This window comes from Cupressus sempervirens, chromosome 4 (assembly GCF_028749045.1).
Source record: "Cupressus sempervirens isolate cs-2001-9-10 chromosome 4, ASM2874904v1, whole genome shotgun sequence".
Classification (NCBI taxonomy): Eukaryota; Viridiplantae; Streptophyta; class Pinopsida; order Cupressales; family Cupressaceae; genus Cupressus; species Cupressus sempervirens.
Genome location: NC_143121.1, coordinates 289447000 through 289465048, shown reverse-complemented (window position 1 = coordinate 289465048; position 18049 = coordinate 289447000). Strand labels below are relative to the sequence as shown.

The 18049-nt window shown below is 38.3% G+C and overlaps 1 protein-coding gene across 4 annotated transcripts in view; it reads right to left on the bottom strand.

Annotated features, from left to right (window-relative positions):
• Nucleotides 1-1127: 1127 nt before the first annotated feature.
• Nucleotides 1128-18049, bottom strand: part of LOC149561136 (metal ion-binding protein) — a 195121-nt gene continuing 178199 nt past the window's right edge. For 2 of the 4 annotated variants that reach the window (XM_089824984.1, XM_089824985.1), the window contains exons 20-21: nucleotides 2054-2203; nucleotides 1128-1698 (exon numbers count right to left, since the gene is read on the bottom strand). In XM_089824984.1, the coding sequence (XP_089681110.1) occupies nucleotides 1635-1698; nucleotides 2054-2203 (214 nt within the window). In that variant the 3' untranslated portion in view covers nucleotides 1128-1634. The other 2 variants (XR_016363776.1, XM_089824987.1) reach the window with 2 other exon arrangements.

The window sequence follows — 18049 nt, the reverse complement described above, 5'->3', positions numbered from 1 at the left end:
TTTATCAAATAAATCACCAAAAGTTTTTCAACAGCTCATTAGAGTGTTTTTGGCCTAAGTAATTCATTTGGCACTTTGTCTTGAGACTGCTAGTGAGTTGAAACAGTTTTTTGGGCAAGTTTCACATCCTTGGTTTTATCAACTAAAATACTAGGCTCACTTAGAAAGCTAGAAACAATGAGATGTTCCAAGGCAGAGTGAGGATGGTTGCTGACATTATCTATGAACATAGCTCTTCTTTAATTATTCTTTGGTCACAATAACTAATACTTCCAAAAAAGGAATTTTCCAAGCTAATGAATAAAGGCCTAATTTCTGAAGAAGGTTGATGTACTACACCCTGGGGGTTGCTGGAATTTGATTCTGTTAAGGCCAAAAGAAAATACTGATAGGTGATCTGCTTGTTATGATGTTTCAAATATTAATGGGGAAGTGATTCCTGAATAAATCTATAACAATAAGATGGCTAAGAAGATTGATGACTGACTTCAAAGGAACTTTTCATTGTAATGTTGAATTATTATTAGCAGAGCATCTACATATGGACATGAAAAATAGCATCAATGCTCAGGTTTAAGAATAAATGACCACTGCTGATGATATCAAAAAAAGATACTACAATTTATAGTGATTTCTATTTCTGTTCATTATTATTGTTTTCTATATACCCCTTGCACTCGCTTTTTTTTGAGGGATTGTCCCCATAATAGCTTGAATTGTTAGTCTTTCTATCAGTTGATACTTTGTCATAGCCTTTGGTGATTTCTATTTCTGTTCATTATTATTGTTTTCTATATACCCCTTGCACTCGCTCTTTTTTTAGGGATTGTCCCTGTAATAGCTTGAATTGTTAGTCTTCTATCAGTTGATACTTTGTCATAGCCTTTGGGTGTTATATTGTGTGAAATATCATGTCATGGCCTTTGAGAACATCTTGTGTGAAATACTATGTTATAGCCTTTGAGAACATCTTGTGTGAAATTAATTGTATTTTCTGAAGGATGATGTGTAGACAGATTCTATTTCAAAGTCCAGACACTATTCCTTTATGAAATGCCAGAAAAAGGAACCACGTAAATGACAAAAAACATTTAGCTTATAGTTCATATAGCAAAATCAAACAAGAATGCACTTCTAATTAATGTTTATTACCCAAGAAGCTGCTGTCAAATTGTTGAATGTAACATCTAATCTGCCTGAGATATGCAATTCAGTAGACAATTGGAATAAATAATTGTTTATTACAAAGCAAAATGTTGAGGGTAAATAAATCCTTGCCTTATGATTCCAAATCTTCATAACATTGCATAAGCACAGTTGTGCTCCAAAGGATTGCAAATGTGTACATCTGCTGCAGTATCTATAATGATGACAGTGGCTTATTTTATGGAAAAAATGTAGTAGTCCTCGTCAATACAAGATTTTAGAAACAATTATTGATCAAAACACTGATCCAGACAAATTTCCCATTGCTTAGCACGACATTAAAGATCAATAGTGAACAACGTCAAATCCATTTTAATCTCGTGAACTTTGCATCACTAATAAATTTGTAATACTGCAAAACCCTTTCTTTCTGGAAACAACCTGTACAGGAACCTTGAACCTCAACAATCCATGAGGAACTGAACACTTTATTTGGAGACATGACTTATTGCCATGATGGGTGTAGCACTTTCCCAGTTGACTGCACAAAATCTATATAGAAAGATATTAATTACATTGATACTTGCACAAAAACTGTTCTCTTTATGTATTGACAAGTTTTACATTGCCATTTCCCTGAAAATCACTACATTGCTACTGAATACATATACTTTGCAGTTTTTATCAGCCTAGTTCTGATCATACAAATGAATTCTCAATTGATCAAATACACTAGGGATAACATTCAGTGGAGATAATAATCCCATACCACTACATAGAAGGCTGTAACAGATGAACATCCATAGCAGATAATAAACATGCATCACCTATAGCAGCAACCGTTTATGATCTGGGCAGAAGCATCTCAAAGTAAATCATCATCAGCATACAGGGAGTAATAAATTACTTATCAAGCTTTAAATTGTCACATAAGTGACCAAGCTCTGGCCTCGCTTGCATCCAAGCAGCAAATCCCGTCTCTCCCGTGAATTTAGCCCCATGTTGTGCCACATGGCTGTACAGGTATGATCTGAACGCAATCAAGAAAAAATATCGTCTGCCACAGAAAATTGAAGGGCATTAGTTATAAAATTCATATTGAAAAGTAAAAGAGAAGTTTTCACAATATCCACAAGAATCAAAATAAACTGGGCTGTGACATTTGCTTGGGACTCGGGCAAATATAAAGTCATGCCAAGGAGCAGGATCGTCTTCAATATTGCATTAGTCACATATTGAACAAAGAGTCAGAGATCTTCAGCAGTCTAAACTTTAGAATTTTAAAATTGTACAAGCATGAATAAATATAAAGGTAAAGGTAGTATTTAAGGTCACCACCAGACAGAACTCTGATATTCAAATTTAGTAGCAGTAGATATATAATATTACTATGACCATACACAATATAATTGCAGCATTTTATAAATACAATTTCAACCTTTTCAACACATATATTCATTAAAACTTCAACACAAACTCATTCATTTCCAAGCTACAAAATAAATGTAACCGTAGTCCCGAGGAAATTCATCTCCTGTGGTCAGATGTATTTACATATCTGCATGTCTTTATGACATGCCTGGAATGCCACTCTGGGTGCTGCCTCAGGCCTCCAAGGCCAGAGTCTCAAGATTGGCTCCCAGCAGTAACAAAAATTTTAGCATATGATGAATACCCAAATGAGATTACTCTCCAAGAATCACAAGCAATGATTACTCTCCACAAACGGAGGAAACAGAAATATATTTTGTGCTATTGATTTGAAAAGTTGCCATGATATAAAACCGTCTTCAAATAACATGATAGCTCTCTTCCTGCATACGTTCAATTTTGCAAGTGCATCCATTTCCCTTGAACCCAACGTCAGCAGTAACTGGCTTTCATACACGAACACAATGCAAAAATTTATACTTTGACCACTCCTGCTTAAATATATGTGATTCATGTGATAAGTTGACTATATACTGGAAGGAAATCCTTAAGGAGGTTATTTTGGGTATTCAACTTTGTATGGCAGTTTCTATGAGCTTGTTTTATTATTTTAATTGGCTATTATTAAAGACAATACAACTTGCAGCTATAAACAATAACAACGAAGGTGGTTAAAAACTAACAAGTAGGTGCCCAGATAAAGTAGGCGGGTGAAATAGTGGCAACCTGCACTATCTTACCCATTAAATACCTGGATTTAACCTTGAGAAACAATTAGATTTGATAACCACCTTTCATGCCCCATTTGGAGGGTTGAAGATGTTATATGAATAGGCTTTAAAGTGGTAGCATTTATTTGTAATTTCCCCTTTCTGAAATAATACTTTAAAAATATATTACAATAATCAAATTAAAATTAAAATAAAACTAACAAATTGTAATATAATATATTCTCAGTTTTGTTGTCTCTAGGAGAAAATTGTAGAAGAACAGTAGATCGAATATGTCACAATCAATGGAAGAAAATAAGATATTGCCTTATAATATAAACTTTAAAGAGATATCAAATCAACAACTTGTATAATGCTTAGCAATATGGATCGATGAAGATTGACTACAACAGTATATTAAAGATCAATAAGATAGTGATTAAGTGATCCTAATTAAGAACAATAGTAGTAAACTGAAGAGATGACGCCTTTTAAATTACACTGAACAATAATCAACTGACTAATCAATGAGTGGTTATAAGTTATGAACTTTAGTGATAACAGCATGTTGCCAATAGATCAGTAAAAGTCAATAGGAATAAACAGCAGCTTGTATAAAACAGAAGATGATTATACTTACCTCTACTGCTGCAAAATAAGTGTTGGTAACCTAAGTTGCCAATGGTGCGGATGCAAGAATCGGGTGCACAGATGCACGAAACTCTTTTGGGGGGGATTGTGGATGCGTTTATATATAGTTTATATACACATATACTTACATACATATATATACACACACACACATACATAAATATATATACATACATACATACATACATACACACACACACACACACACACAGATCTATAGACATGCATACATACATTTATACATTTATATATGTACATAGATGTGTGTACACACACACACACACACACACACACATATATATGCAAAGAAATATACCAACATAAATCTTTTCATTGTATGACACTTCACAATTAATCAAGATACAAGATATTTCATATTTGATAGTTCAACTTCAAACTTCAGAACCACACATACACAAATTGAAATAAGTTCAATAATCAATTAGCAAATTACTCATGTTCAAGATTACAATGCACTTTGAATTAAAAAATCAAAACTTAGTTCATGATTCAATGTTGATCAATCAAGAGTCAAGACTCAAAGATTTAGAACCATAAGGATTCTCAAGAAAATCCACATTCTCATCATTTCCAACTGCTACAAGTTCAAGATCATTTGAACAAAATAAAGTTCCACTTGTGCTAGATGCACCATGTACCATGGTGCTATCATCATCATCTGCAATTGTAGTAAGATCCTGAAACGTTGCATCCAAGTTTGCACATTCAAGGGCTACATTCCAAAGCTTGGCTGACCCTTGTATTCATCTTCCTTACATTGTAGTGTCCCCGTGTTCTATGCCCTACTAGAGAAGTCGTACGGATAGTAGAGAGATCACACGGACTAGAGAAGGTATATGGTTGCCAAGACAAGGAAAGGTACAATATGTAGTGTAGCAGCAAGGGATATCCGTACGGCAATAGGGAGTGGCCAAGTTGTGGCCGTACAATGGTGTCTTGGTGGCTAAGTAATGGCCGTACGGTGGGAGAAAGCAGGCCGTACGGGTGGAAGAGGGACAAGGTCGTACAGTGGAGGGGGTCAAAGCCGTACAGTGAAAGGAGTCAAGGCCGTACGTAGTAGAGGTGAATCCTTACGGTGACTACCCAATGCAATGTTGAAGCTGTATGGTGTAGCTGGGAATCCGTACGGATATGAGGAAGGAGTACGGAGTGAGGTGGGAATGAAGGGTGTTGCCTGAGATGGAAGCTGTACAGATGGGTTGTGTAACAGTGGTACAAAAGGTGTGATTTGCAGGTGGAGGATGGAGAGAGCTGTACACCATAAACCATTAACTATTATTATTAATTAATGGCAAACAATAATGTAATTATCAAACAATGCCCGTACCAGTATGAAAGAACATTCACAGATTGATAAGTATTTGCAAATAATGAGAGCACTCCAATTTTTCCGGATACAAACCAAGTTGAGCACCGACGGAATAGGGTGAGGGTTGAAAACTTGAATCCCACCGAAAATCGCACAAGCCAAATAGGGAAGGTCTTTTACTTCCGAAATGGCAAACAATTCCGAACTCCAACAGGAATCCACAGTACAGAGAGATATAATCCAAAGCATCCTTACCGACCTCCTACAAGCCGTGCTTAAATACCCATCAGGAAAATCTTTCCAAGGGTGTACAAAGATAGCTGACGGCAACACAAACTATGAAAAAAAAAAAAAAAATGGGTCCTAGATAAAATAAATCAATCGGCCTGTTACAAAGATTAAATTATTATTTATTTTATAATGGGGACATTACAGTCCTCCCGTCCCAAAATTTGCTTGTCCTCAAGCAAGTGCAATGCCGGGTGCTGGAGGATGTGCTCGCCTTCCCACGTTGCATCATCCAACGGTAGGTGTTGCCAACGTACCAAGTATTCCTTCACAGTGCAGTTCCGTAGGACCTTTTCACACACTTCGAGAATCTCAACAAGTTCCAGAATGAGCTTCCCTTCCTCGTTGAGTGGCGGAAGGTCAATAGTGACAGTGACGTTTTTCCCTATAGCCTTCTTCAAACAGGAAACATGGAAGACATTGCGAATGCGGCTACCCTCCAGAAGTTCCAATTCATACACTACCCCACCAATGCAACCGATCGCGCAATAGGGACCATAAAAGTGTGGCTTCAATTTCTCCTTGCTTGTTCCTTTTAATGAAGACTGTTGGTATGGCTGAAACCAGAGATAAACCAGATCCCCCACTTCAAAACTTCTCTCTATTCAATGTCTATCGACGTATACCTTCTGTCGATTTTGTGCCTACTGTAGGTTCTCTTTCAAGCTCCTCAGTATGTCTTGTCCCTCTTGAAGCCAATCCTTCACCCTTGGAGCGCAACTGTCACCCAAAACTATGTCAATGAAGGAGAGGGATTCGTGCCTGTACAGAGCTTTGAATGGCGCCATCCCGATAGACATGTGATACGTGGTATTGTAGCAATACTCCCCGAGATGAATCAATTTTACCCACACTCGTTGTGTCGAGATGTAGTTTCGAAGGTAGCCTTCGAGCCATTTGTTCACAATCTTAGTTTGACCATCTATCTGCGGGTGGTAACTCGTGCTCAATGATAATTTTGTCCCTGCCATCCGAAACAATTTTGTCCAGAAAATACTGACAAATCGTCCATTCCAATCGCTGACAATGTTTCGAGGTAACTTGTGCAGGCGAAAGACTTCTCTGAAAAATAGATCGGCGACTTGTGCAACCTGAAGGTCCGAAGGGATGGCGAATAAATGAGCATATTTTCTCAATCTATCAACCACCACGAAGATGCAATCCTTTCCGTTCACCTTGGGAAGACCTATTATGAAGTCCACAGATATAATTTCCCACTTATGTTTAGGAATAGGCAAAGGCTGTAGTAGGCCAGCAAGAAGAGTGTGTTCAGACTTATTTTGTTGGCAAACCATAAATTCTCTTACATGTTGCAACACGTCCCCTTTCAGTCCCTTCCATGAAAATCTCTCTCGAATGCTTCTGTAAGTTTTAAGGAAGCCGAGATGTCCAGCCAAAGGTGAGTTGTGCACTTCCTTCAGGATCTTCTGCTTCAATTTGGATTCTGGCTCCAGGTATATCCATTCTTTATAGTAGATGATATCATCCACCACTCTGTATCAATCATCGTGGATGTGGCCATCCATTATCTCACAGGCAAAAGTATTCTTGAAATATTCTACTAACAGTTGTGCCTTCCAGTTAGCTGAGATCTGGTCTAGCGAGCAGATGGTGGGTTTTCTAGACAAGGCATCTGCAACAACAATGTTTTTCCCTTTTACATATTCAATGTCGAAATCAAAAGACTGAACTTTGCTTACCCATTTTTGTTGTCGTTCGTTCAAGTCCCGCTGCTCCAAGAAATATCTCAGACTGTTGTGATCCGTACGGACGACAAACTTGGCACCTACCAAATACTGCCAGAACTTGGTTAGTGCATGTATGATGGCCAACATATCTTTGTCGTAAATGGAATACAAGCGTTCTACTGGTGTAAGCTTCCTGCTCTCATAGGCGATGGGGTGTCAATCCTGCATCAGAACAGCTCTAATGCCCTCCCCGGGTGCGTCGCATTCCAAAATGAATAGTCGGGTGAAGTCAAGCAGTACAAAAACCGGGCAAGTGCTCATGGCCTCGTTTAGCTTATCAAAGGTGAGTTGTGCTTCTTTGTTCCACTGGAAAGCCCCCTTCTTCGTCAGATCCATTAGAGGTGCGCTGAGCTAAGAAAATTCTTTGACAAATCTCATGTAGTAACTGCACAGTCCGAAGAATCCTCGCAGATCCGTGAGTGATTTTGGGGGAGGCCAATCGAGGACAGCCTGAATCTTCTCTTGATGCACTTGAACCACGTATTTACTAACAACATATCCTAAGTACAATATCCCTGTCATACCAAACTCACATTTGGAGTACTTGGTGAATAGGGACTGTTCCTCCATGATAGTCAGAACTTCATTCAGATGCTTCAGGTGCTCCTCCCATGTCCTGCTATAAATAAGAAGATCATCAAAGAATACCAATAGATACGCAACTATTTGTTGAAGATGCGGTTCATGCAAGATTGAAAGGTAGCAGGTGTTGGTCAATCCAAACGGCATGACTAGGAACTCATAGTGTCCGTAGTGGCAATGGAAAGCCGTTTTCTCCACATCTTCCCTCATTTGAATCTGATGGTATCCAAAATGGAGATCTATTTTTGAAAAATAGACCGCACCATGTAGTTCATCCAACAACTCATCTATCCGTGGGATGGGATACCTGTTCTTTATTGTTCTTTTGTTCAGCGTGTGATAGTCCACACACATGTGCATCATTTCGTCCTTCTTTTTGACCAAGACTATGGATGACGCGAACGAGCTAGAACTAGGATGGATCCATCCTTTCTCAAGCAATTCCTGAATCATCTATTCGATCTCATCCTTGAATTTGTTAAGGTGGCAGTACGGTGTGGTTATGACTGGTTTTGCCCCTGATTCCAACTCGATTGTGTGTTCAAACCCTCGATGAGGTGGTATGCCATGAGGAACATCCATGAAAACCTTTTCATGCCTACTTAAGATGTCCTAGAGTTCTTAATCCTGTGGAGGTGTTCGGTGCCCCTTTATAGGTTTCGTCAAGATAAAACAATGCGCAACCCACGCAACATCAACGTGCCGCAAGATTGCCTCCATCCAATGCGCGAAAACTTCCTTCAGCCCTTCATTTGCCATCCCTCGGAGGACAACCTTCTTTCCATCAACCACAAAAGTAAAGTCCATTCATTTGAAACTCTGAGTGTACTCATCAAGGGTCTCCATCCATTGTATGCCAAGAATGACTTCCATCTCAGTGAGGTCCACTATAAAAAAGTCCTCCATCACTATGTGATTCGCCATTGTGATGCTCAGCTGAGGAACAAGGTGTGTGCAAGGCAGGAAAGTCCCTAAGGCAACCTTGACCTGAAAGCCTGCGTGTGCTTCCGTAGGGAGACTTCTTCACTTTACCAAGGATGAATTTATGAAATTCAAAGTAGCTCCGCTATCCAACATCACCGTAACCCTTTGTCCTTGAAGGGTACCCAGCACACGAAAAACTGTGCACCTCGGACTGCCAGGCAATGCAATGGATCCTTCGCGCTATACCAAGGTGGCAATCCTCTCCGTACGGTTTAAACTGGCCATGTTGGTGTCAGTATTAGGTTGGTCATCTTCAACTGGCATTTCTTCTTGTTCGTGTTCGTCCTCATCATCGGACACCACCTCAATGTAATGGATCTTTCCCTTCCCAAGGCATCAATGGCCAAGCTCCCAAGGGCCCTTGCAATTGAAACACAATTTCTTCCTTCGAAGTTCCGGTCGGGTAGCTTCATCCAATGACGGCTTCTTGGGCAGAGGTTTGTCCCTCAGAAACATCAGTCGTTTCAGATGAGTCACTTTGAGAGGATGAGGTTGATGCCGACGACAATGCCATACTTCGTGCCATACTGATTGCTTCTGATAGGGTAGACGGATTGAATCCCTTTACCCAACCCTTCAGTGGTTCTGCCAATCCGTCCATAAAGAGCATGACCCGCCTTCTTTCAGAGATGTCCGTGACCAACAAAAAAAGTCTCTAAAATTCCCAATGAATTGATCTACCGATCCAGTGTGCCTCAGTTGTGCCAGCTCTTTGAAATTGAGCTTAGGGTCTTTCCTATCAAATCGTTCTATTAATCTCTTTGTAAATTCTGCATAGGTCTTTATTTGATCATGCCCGAATGTGATGGTGTCGTGGTGCCACCATTCGTGCGCAACTCCTTCCAAATGCAACACGGCAAATTTGATAGCTTCTTTTGGCATAGGATTGAGCTAGAAGTAGGTATCTGCTTTCATCACCCATGCTTGTGCTGAAATGGAACCCGATCTGTCAAATGGAGACAAATTCACCTTACTCAATTTTCTCCTAAGATCATCATTAAAGTATCCTCCTCTGTTTCCGCCTCTCGAGTATCTCATTCTCAGATCTGCATAATCTTTGTAGGAAATGTCCTCTTCGAGATTTGCATTCCTCCAGTCCTCTCTTATCTCTTCAAAAGTTGGGAGTCTCTCTCCGTGATGAGCTTCCGTTCGTGGCATGAAGGTTGGCATGGAAGGTTGAAAGCATGCTAGCTAAGAGTGTGCTTTACCTGATACTGAGTCCACGCTGTGACCATTCTGTTCCCCAGATATTTTGTTCTCCGCCAACTTCTTGAAAGTTTCTTCCATGAGTCACTGCATGTTAGTGATCTATGCCTGATTTCAAGCAAGTTCCCTTAGAAGCACCACAAGTTCAGCACCAGTCGGTTCCCGTTCGTCAGCCATTCGATCAACAGAATGTGTCGTCCTCTTCCGGCTATAAACTCGCATTCACCGTCCACAGGCTGGCAAGATCAAAGAGCTCTAATACCACTGTAGTGTCCCCTGTTCTATGCCCTACTGGAGAAGTCTTATACGAATAGCAGAGAGACCGTATGGACTGGAGAAGGTATATGGTTGCCAAGACAAGGAAAGGTACAATATGCAGTGTAGCAGAAAGGGATATCTGTAAGGTAACAGGAGGTGGCCAGGTTGTGGCCGTACGGTGGTGTCTTGGCGGCTAAGTAATGGTCGTACGATGGGAGAAAGCAGGCCATACGGGTGGAAGAGAGACAAGGCCATACGGTGGAGGGGGTCAAAGCCGTACGGTGAAAGGAGTCAAGGTCGTACATAGCATAGGTGAATCCGTACGGTGACTACCCAATGCAATGTTGAAGCTGTACAGTGTAGCTAGGAATCCGTACGGATATGAGGAAGGAGTACGGAGTGAGGTGGGATTGAAGGGTGTTGCCTGATATGGAAGCCATACAGGTAGGTTGTGTAACAATGATACAGAAGGTGTGATTTGCAAGTGGAGGATGGAGAGAGTCGTACACCATAAACCATTAACTATTATTATTAATTAATGGAAAACAATAATGTAATTATCAAACAATGCTTGTACCAATATGAAAGAACATTCACAGGTTGATAAGTATTTGCAAATAATGAGAGCATTCCAATTTTGCAAGATACAAACCGAGTTGAGCACCGACGGAATAGGGTGAGGGTTGAATCCCATCGAAAACCGCACAAGCCAAATAGGGAAGGTCTTTCACTTCCAAAATGGCGAACAATTCCGAACTCCAACAAGAATCCACAGTACAGAGAGATATAATCCAAAGCATGTTTACCAACTTCCTACAAGCCGTGCTTAAATACTCATCGAGAAAATCTTTTCGAGGGTGTACAAAGATAGTCGACAACGATACAAACTACCAAAAAAAAAAAAAAAAATGGGTCCAAGATAAAATAAATCAATCGGCCCGTTACACAGATTAAATTATTATTTATTTTATAACGGGGACATTACATACATGACAAAAGATGCAAGTTGGAATGAATATATGCCAAGTCCTCCACTTTCTTTGAGCTTAAATAGTTGCACTTCATTGAATGGATAGAGGAATGTCTACTCTAAGTTTGTTCGGTAGTAGAACTTGTAACCTAGAAAGTGTTCACAAAATTAAACATACAAATGGAAATTAGATTAAAGAATGTTAAACACTAAATTGTAAAATACATGCAGCAAACAAAACAGAAAAAACTTGCTTGTTGGAGGATCTTGATTGCAAGAGGTTATAGATGCTTGTATAGTTGACCATACACATGCCACCAAGTGATAGCTCCCATGTCATTTTGGTCCTTTATTGCATCTGAAGTAAGTTTTGTTCCTGAAGCAAATAAGCCAAATTCTTGCCTCACCTTCTTGTGCATTTCATAATCTTGGAAGAGTCTTCCAAATGCTTTGTAGCACCCATTGGGACCTTCTTCATCCACATATGGTGAAACTCTATCTGGCATAGCAAGTATTTCCTAGCTATAGTACCTTGGAGATAAGGCAAATGCAATGAGGTGCAATGGATAGTCATCTTTTCCTAATGATGATGAATGGTTGCTTCCACCTTATTCCATAAGGCTTCACATTCTGTGGAGTCATTCTCATGTGTTTGTATCAAAAGTTTTACCTTCTCTACCATGGTATCCCTACCATCATACACATCCTCCAAGCAAGGTGAATTTGTATCAACAAAGTAGAGCATAGTCATGATAAGCTCGCAACTATAATACAAATTGTACACAAGACCACCAATTTTCATCCAAGACCAAAGCCTTGACCATTTGGGCTCTCTCTAAACTGGAAGCCTTCCATATACCACACTGGCTAGAAATAAACATTTGTCTCAATACCCCTTGCACCTTGACAAGTCGTCTCATAACAATAGTATTAGATGCAAATCTGGTGTCAATAATGTCAAGTTTTTATAGTTCCTGCTTCCAAATCAAACTGATGTATAACCTATATAGTGTTGGAGATGGTCTTAATCAATTGCAGACGAATATTAATCCTTCTTTTTGATATGATAATTCTGCAATAAAGTATATTCTGCTACTAATTCGAATGAGACAGAGAATGCTAATGAACAGACTTCTTTGTACTTGTGTGTTCATGAAGGGACATGACCCTATCTAGGTCAGCCCTATAATATAACTCCCATAATCGGCGCTCAATGAAGAATATGATTTGTAAAGACATTACCTAACTTTAGTTAAGATTATCCTCAATAACCACTATCCCTACAGAGACGTCAATAATGCCTATAAAGGAAGATATATATATTTAATGCTAGATCAGATCTGTGTGATCTATACAATCAGATCAGCATGATAATCGAAGTTACAATTCTAACACTCCCTCTTAACTTGATAATCATACTAGGAGATAACATATCTAGCATCATCATCATCAATTACGATGAATAAGCATAGAATGATACTCTATATCTCTCTAAATCTTCTTAGCATGTGGTATCATTGAACACATGATACTATGTCATATTACTATACCTGTGATATGACATATCACTTTTACTAGTGATAACAGTATTGCAAAGAATACAATATACAAGATAAAATCTGGAGAATAATTAAATTCTTCATTTATCCAAGTTGTGACTCATAGGTATTGGCATTCCTATATCACAACATGATCCTGACTTAAGATCTACCAGAACATAGGATAAACTCTGGAGAATAATAAAATTCTTCCTTTATCCAAATTGTGATTCATAGGCATAATAATGTCTACATCACAATGTGATCTTGAACTCATCTAGATCTAACAATAGATCTTTATTGTTTAGTACATTATCTAAGAGATCGTCACCTCTTAGATAATGAACACAAATGGTGAAGTCCATAACAGTCAATAGCCTGACAATAATAATTTTTAAAAGTTATTTCATTAAGAATTAAAGAATACAAATGTATAATAATTCAACCATACCAAGTCTTTTCTTGATGTGATCTATCTTCACTCTAGCGCAACGTTTGGTAAGAATATCTATTGTCTAATCTACAGTGCAAATGTATTCTAATTTTTTACAGATTCCTATCTAACATATCTCTTACATGATGTTAAGTAATTTCAATATGCTTGGACCTGTCATGAAAACTAGATTCACAGAAAGCTTAATGGAACTCTAATTATCACAATGAATAATTGTAGGATTCATGGGTTGACCAAGACCTTTCTAAGACAAATTGCCTTGCGAAAGACCATTGTTGCAGCAATGTATTCAGCTTCTGTGGAGCTCTGTGCTACTAATGCCTGCTTTCTGCATATCCAAGATATCATTGCTAAAACAACATCCTGAAGTGCTTTTCCTATTAGTAACGCTTCCAACCCAATTTGAGTCTATGTACCCATGAAGGTCCAAGTCAATTCTCTCATATTTGAGCCTGCAAACAAAGATTTTAGGGTTATGAGTTTCAAATCCTTCAGGGTTCTTACAAAGGTGTATCTAGCAACTTGGAGCAAAGGTTTCTTCATAAACAATTCCCTCCTTCTGAGAGAATCCTCTGGCTATGAATCTAGCTTATGCTACCGTCAGTAGCATGCTTGATTTTAAATATCCATTTAAAAGAAACAACAGATTTCCTTCCAGGCCTTAGGACAATTTCCCAAACATCATTCTCAATAATGGAATGGTATCCTTCTGTCATAGCAACCTTCCAAGCTGTAAGTTTGATAGCATTCAAAACATTGGTGAGTCTGATTTAGATAAATCACTTATTTTGGTTTTGGTTAGATAATACTATATCCGACATCAAATCCAAGATGTCACTTGTATTGATATCCAGACATTAAGTCCACCAAGTACTAAATTGGATATCAAATCCATGATGTCACCTGTACTAATATCTGAATATAAAATACATGATATTCACCAAGTGCTTCGAGTACTAGTATCCCGACATTAAGTCTGCCAAGTACTCAATCCTTGAATCAGGAAGACTCAAACCATGGATCACCACTATCCACAAATCATAAGAAATATAATCACATAGATAAATTTAGCCGGATATGCAACCAATATGTTCTATGCTATATTCACATATCAAATACATGATCATCCAAAATATCCAATTATAGACTCAACTATAGTCTTTGCTATAACATAGCCAATGATTATAACAAACACAACCAATAATGTAGCCTAGGCTAAAATTAGTCTTGAAAAAGAAATGCTTATACAAAAGAATCCCAAAGGAGGAGTTTATAATGCAAAACTTGGTGAAAGTGGGGCCCATATATAAACTCTCTCTTAAGTATGAGCATCTCTAAGGTGGATTTAATCCACGTATGCAAGTTCTCAATTTATCCATAAGAATTTTAAGTCAAACCAAATTTAAGTAACTGAGGTCCATGACACTTAATGTGATCTACTCCCTTAGTGAAGAGTTTACAAGTTTCCTATCTGCTCCCTCTGAAGTTTAGGTTTAACTACTTTTGGTAAGACTCCCTCTCAATGTGTACACTAAAAGGTCCCCTCCTGTTATCTAGCCAAAGTTTACGAATAACTTCTCAAGGGGTTACGAGTCATAATCAGACCATGAGAGTTTTTTGTTTATGTCAATCAGTCCAAATTTATCTCAGAATTTAATGGTTTATACAAGTTTTAATTCTTTGACTCATACATAGAAATGAATATAATGTAATATCCCTATTGACATTCAACTTTAAAAAGAAAAATATTCTGCTATTTTAGAGTGCACCTAGAAATGTTCGAATGCTCTCGGAAAATGATTCCATTTGACATTTGGTGGCTTCCTTTATGCACCTCTACACACCTTTTGCATAAAGCTAAAGGCCTGCAATGAACTTTCCAATGCTCTCTCTTTTCTTTAAATAATAATAGGGTGCAACCACAAAATTAGATCTTTCTGGTTGTTTGCCTCAGATATGTTTTCACTTTCTCTGTTGATCAATACTCCCAACGACAAATGGAATAGTTTTTCGCTACACATACACATCCCCACAATGCAAATTATCGATGCTTTTAAGGTTCCACCAGATAATAGCTTCTTGCTTAAGATAGATCATAAATATCAAACTCCTGATACTATTGTGTCTTTCAGGTCATCTCAAATGTATTCGAGCACCAACTATAGAAGACACACCTCTCATTTGCAACCTCAAACTCACTGCCACAAATTTGGTGCAACTGATTAACAAAATATATATACTTGGCACTGAATTGTTCTAGTGCATGTTGAACCACACGACCATGGTCAACTTGGCCTTTTGTAATCAAGGTAATTTGCTGCTCTATAAAGCTCTGAATATTTGGCAAGCACAGATCTGCATCAATGGACTGATATCCTGTGATTAGTGTGATTCCTAATACTGTAGGAATAAACTGCCTTCTTGCATGTACCTGTGCATAATTCCTTTCACATAATCGCCCCAATTTGGATTCTTGCATTGGAGAGAAAGGGTGCCTTCAAAATCAAATGTTGTTGGGTAGGTTGTGCTCTCCATTCCGGGGTAACTTATGTAACCTTGTGTGTACAATTGCTCAGCGATTTCCATAACATGATGAGGCCCCAGGTCTAGGTCACTCGAAGAAACCTGAGCAAATTTACAGTATTCAAACCGGAGGGATGACTTTTGCGTTCTTCCTTTTGTGAAACATCTACAACCTTGGCTGAGCCAAAATCAATCACAAATTTCTGAAAGACTTTGCATACATCTTGGTCAAATACTTTGTTCTGATCCCATAATAACTGAAGCTGATAACCACTCTTGTTAATATGTGGTCGAACAATCCAAAATGGCTCTGGTTTAAATGTGGTAATTTCCAGATGTCGTACACAAAACCCAAGAGTTGGATTTTGATAGGGCCCATAAGAAATAACACCGGAGTCAAGGTTTCCATATTTGCCTTGAAAAAAACGTGTCTGAAATCATGTAATTGCAACTCCAACCTTTAGATCAATCTCTTGACGTGCATCAACAGCCTAGTGCTTCATCTTTATTTGGTTCAACAATATTATTAATGGCTTTACTTATGTCTTTCTCTCCCACATGGAAAACTTGTAGACCTGGTTCCCTCCGCAACATATTGAGAGTACAATCTATTACTTTGAAACATATATTCTCCCCCTCTTAATTATGTTGCCTTTGATCTGCCTTCAAGCTGTTAGTCTTTATAGAAAGAACGAGGCTCTGATACCATGTAAAGTTTTTGCAGTTTTTGCTTTCAAATCAAACTAATGTATAACCTATTTAGTGTTGGAGATGCTCTTGATCAATTGCAGATGAATATTAATCCTTCTTTTCGATATGATAATTCTATGATAAAGTATATTCTGCTACTAATTCAAATGAGTCAGAGAATGCTAATGAACAGACTTCTTTGTACTTGTGTGTTCATTATCCACATTTCTATCTCATATATATAAGGTAACCAAAGGGCATGTCCCTTGAAGGGATATGACCCTATCTAGGTCGGCCCTATAATAACACACCCATAATCGGCACTCAACGAAGATAATGATTTGTAAAGACATTAACTAACGTTAGTTAAGGTTATCCTCGATAACCACTATCCCTACAGAGACACCGATAATGCCTATAAAGGAAGATATACATATTTAATGCTAGATTGGATCTGTGTGATTTGTACAATCAGATCAGCATGATAATCGAAGTTACAGTTTTAACAAGTAACCTAAGAAAGTTAACAATACGTTGATAAATATTAAGCAAAGTTATATATAGAATTTGATAATCGAACATGAACATAAAACTTATTCACAACTCCAATTTGGAGAATGATCTCAATATCAATTGAGACATATGGTGGTTCATCACAAACATTTGTATCTCCTCTTCCTCTTGGTATATTTACTTCACCCAATCTATTTGGGTGCCAATTTGTTCATGACTAAATTAAGGGAGTGTTTGGTGCATGGTGTCAAAAAAATACGGTCATGTCGACTCTCAACCAAAGCACCTACACCCGTACAATTTCTAGCATAGTAAGTGACCAGCTGGACCACATTCTCACAACCAACCATCTCTATGGCCTCAATAAGAATTCTAGTAATGAGTTGTCAACCCTTCACTTCTTCACAACTAACCGCCCTCAAAAACATTACCCCTTTGGGGGACGTTGCAATCAGATCAATCAATGGTTAGTTTCTTGTATCTTTCCATCCATCAGACAAAATATGATATATTCAAAGTTTTCCAAGAAGTTCTAATTGGTTGAAGAGCTTTCTCTTAGAAGTCTTCTCTTTTTGCAATAGACTAGTATGCACCTTTTCATATGCGGAACTAGTGTAATCAGTCAGTGCTTTATTGATGGCTACCACCATTTCCTTCCAATATGGTGATCTCACCAAGTTAAAAGGAAGACCATTGGCATAGAGGCAACATGCAATAGCTTAATCAACAAGTTCTCTTGCATCCATTTCAAATGTGGTATCCAGTTGACCTCTTTTGCAGGCAATAACTTCTACTTCTTCCTCTTCCTCTCTCGGTACATGTACTTGCAAGAATGAATGTTTGGAGGATACAACTAGATCACAGGCAATTTCATTTTGTTCTATTCGAATAGAGGTTGATAAAAACATTTTTCTGATCTTTTAACCAAATTTTTACTAGCTTCTTGTTCTCATATAAATCCTACTACATCCCATTTCCATCTTTGCTTTCTTTGCACATTCTCATTCCTTTACAAGGACCCTTAAAT